Genomic DNA, 3,247 nt, shown 5'->3' on the forward strand with positions numbered 1-3,247 from the left:
CCCTACTGGGGTCCATCTCACTCATGCAGTGCAACCTTTGAGATTCCATCCAGGACCATTCGGAGTACATGACCCAACCATAGATAGCGGCGTTTGGTTTTCGACACAACACTAGAGCACCTGGCCATTCTGTGCAAAAAAAAGACCATTCTGGTGTCATCTAAAATGAATATACTGTGATATCAGGCATCTCCATTCTAAAAATCACACCCGTGTGAAGTGAGGGGCGCTCTTATCGTCTTACAACATCGAGGACAAAACAAACAGACAAAACAAACATTAAACTCTGTTCATTGTTAATGGCATTAAGGGCTCCATTTTCGTCACCGCTAAACCCCTTATCCCTAACTTCTTTGCCTTTTTTACTATTTTGCAAAACATTTTTGAATAGTTAAAATGGCCAGTCTTACAAGCTCACAACGTGTCAATGTAGATTGGCTAGTTGAACTAGCCAATGTTTTTCAAAATAGTAAAAAAAAATCACACCCGTGTGAACTGAGTGGTGTAAGGTCTTATATAGACTGATCAGCTGTGGTCTGACGTAATGTCTGACGTAATGAAATCACACCCGTGTGAACTGGGTGACCATAGCAACCATGCTCATTTTTTGGTACGAACAGACAGACAGACAGACACGTAAACTAACTAAGCCAGTTGTAGGAGTGGTTTACACCACTCAAAAAGGCAAAGAAGTTTAGGGATAAGGGGTTTAGCGCTGACGAAAATGGAGCCCTTAATGTTTGTGTTAGTGACAAACATTAAACTCTGTCCCATTGTCAATGGCGTTTTTAATGTTTGTCTAAGGAAAAACAAACATTAAACCTGTATATATAGTAGGGGCTAGCGCCCCTCAAAAAGTTAAAGGCATAGCCTACTAGGTAGAATCCCAGATATGTGTGTGTAATGCTGATTTGCGCTCCATATACGGGCATACCGTATCTGTGTCATATGGCCTTATATGGAAGGGGGCAAAGACATGGTCTTCTCCCATGTCTTGTTGGCCTGGAGAAGCTGTGACTACATCAACGTCGTCAGATGGAGGAGGTATTAGGACGACATCAATGTCGTCAGATGGAGGAGGTATTATGACGTCATCAATGTCGTCATAATACCTCCTATTTTCTGACATCCATGTCAGATATATTCAGTAGCACATATTTTCTTAAACGGACCTGTGTGATTCAAGCAACACACCACTCTTGTTTCAAATGAGCGAGATTAACTTCACCAAACTTGATATCATCAACCAGCGTTTTGCAATGTTCGGAAAGATTAAGAACCGGAGTCCTGCAAACGCAGAGTCCATATGTGGCACCGTGTCCTGCGATGAGCGCATCCTACGGGACTGTCACCAGCTGTACATCGAGGCGGACAGTGGGCTGATCACAGTAGCCCAGTCTGTCGGTATAACGCTGCAGCCGCCGAGGAAAAAGATCACGGTCATGGTGATGGGAAACCACTCGGCCGGCAAGAGCACCTTCATCAACTGGTACGTCGAGGAACACATCCAACGCACCGGCGTCGCCATAGAGACCCAGGGCTTCACCTTCGTCACTAGTGGCCGCAAGAGAGAATCTCTCACGGGAAACGCCACCTTTCATCTATACCCACACTTCAAGCCTCTGCAGGAATTCAAAGGCGTGTCGGAGTACCTGAGCACGGAGATCTGCACGTCGCGGCAGAAGCGCTTCAGCCTGGTGACGTTCGTGGACACGCCGGGCCTCGTGGACGGAGACATGAAGTATCCCTTCGACGTGGACCAGGTGCTCATGTGGCTGGGCGAACAGTGCGACCTGATCCTGGTGTTCTTCGACCCCATGGGCCAGGCGCTGTGCAAGCGCACGCTGAACATCGTGGAGCGCCTGAACGACATGCACGGCGACCGGCTGCACTTCTACCTCAGCAAGGCCGACGAGGCCGGCGGGGACTCGGACAGGCAGAGGGTGATGATGCAGATCGTCCAGGAGCTGTGCAAGCGGCCGGGACTCAACAAGTGCGGCTTCGACATGCCCACCATCTACATCCCCACCCCCAGCAAGCCCAGCCGCTGCGTCAACCAGATCGAGGAGCTGTGTCGCACCGTGGAGAAGACCATCAACCAGACCCTCCAGAATACGCTCAACACGCTGGAGAAGGACTGCGAGCTCATCACTGAGGCCATCGAGATCGTCCTCGACGACGACATGCAGACCAGCGTCGAGAACCAGCGGTTGCACATCAAGGGCTTCTTCCTGGTCCTGCTGGGGCTTAGCATGCCGCTGGCGCTGATGGTCCTGCTGCTCGTGAGCAACCTCTCCAGGGACGTGCTGGAGATGTTGCTGGGACGCGACAGCACCGCCTCGCTCTCTCTCCACATGACGCCCGTGGTGCACGTGTTCAACTCCCTGTCCGCCAAGCAGCAGTTCTACGGATGTGGCGTGCTGGTGCTCCTGTCCTACGTCCTGCTCCTCCTCGCGCGCACCTCCTTCAGGACCCCGCACACTCTGTCGCGCAAGCAGAAGAGGCAGCTGCAAGAGAGACTGGACTACGTGCAGGACGTGGTCAAGGCCAAAAAGAAAACGATGTATGAAGACTACCTGCGCCAGAGTGTCTGTGATCAAGACATGGGCTGCTTGTAGAGAGAGCCCAGACACCACAACAAAGGCATTCCAATGTGTCCTTTCTACCATATAGGAGTCCCAGAGGCGTATCTACAATAAGGCGAAGGGCAGGCGTCTGTCCGCCTGTCCAAATCCATTTCTGGCCTGGCCAAAATCCATACAATGACAAAAAAGAGGACAGAAACAAGACCTGAGAACTATTAGTGGACCTAGTGCCTAGGCGTCAGACAGCACCACCCTCTGTTGTTGTAGAATAAATACTGTATGGATGTAACCCATAGAGTATTAAAAGGATAGAGACTGATCTGGCGCGAAGCTCCCCCCCCCCCCCCCTATTCATGTCAGTGGAAGTTGACTGGTCAAATGCGGAAGTGCAACCGAGCGCTCAATGTTAAAGCCCAGCTGCACGGGGTTTCCCAGTCATGAATCCACGGGTCCGCTTGTAGTCCCTCCTCTTACCACTAGGGCCCAGTGCTTCAACGTTGGAGCGCCTCACTGGCCCCTTGATGTAACCCCTGTGGTTGCCTACAGTATAGGCAAGCATACCACTATATATATTGTTATTGCACTCCAGTGCTTAAATCGCTGAAAACGTTTAAATCATTTAAAAACGTTTAAATCGTGCAATAACGCTCTATTCTCCCCTC

General features: G+C 50.4%; 1 protein-coding gene across 1 annotated transcript; it reads left to right on the top strand.

Moving 5' to 3' along the window:
- Positions 1–1,259: 1,259 nt before the first annotated feature.
- Positions 1,260–2,618, top strand: LOC306920635 (uncharacterized protein; the record flags this gene model as incomplete). The annotated part of the gene is made up of 1 exon (XM_079497444.1): positions 1,260–2,618. One exon carries the CDS (start codon positions 1,260–1,262, stop codon positions 2,616–2,618), a length of 1,359 nt encoding a protein of 452 aa, XP_079353570.1.
- Positions 2,619–3,247: the final 629 nt, after the last annotated feature.

Source organism: Electrona antarctica, assembly GCF_951216825.1.
Source record: "Electrona antarctica genome assembly, chromosome: 3".
In the NCBI taxonomy this organism is placed as follows: Eukaryota; Metazoa; Chordata; class Actinopteri; order Myctophiformes; family Myctophidae; genus Electrona; species Electrona antarctica.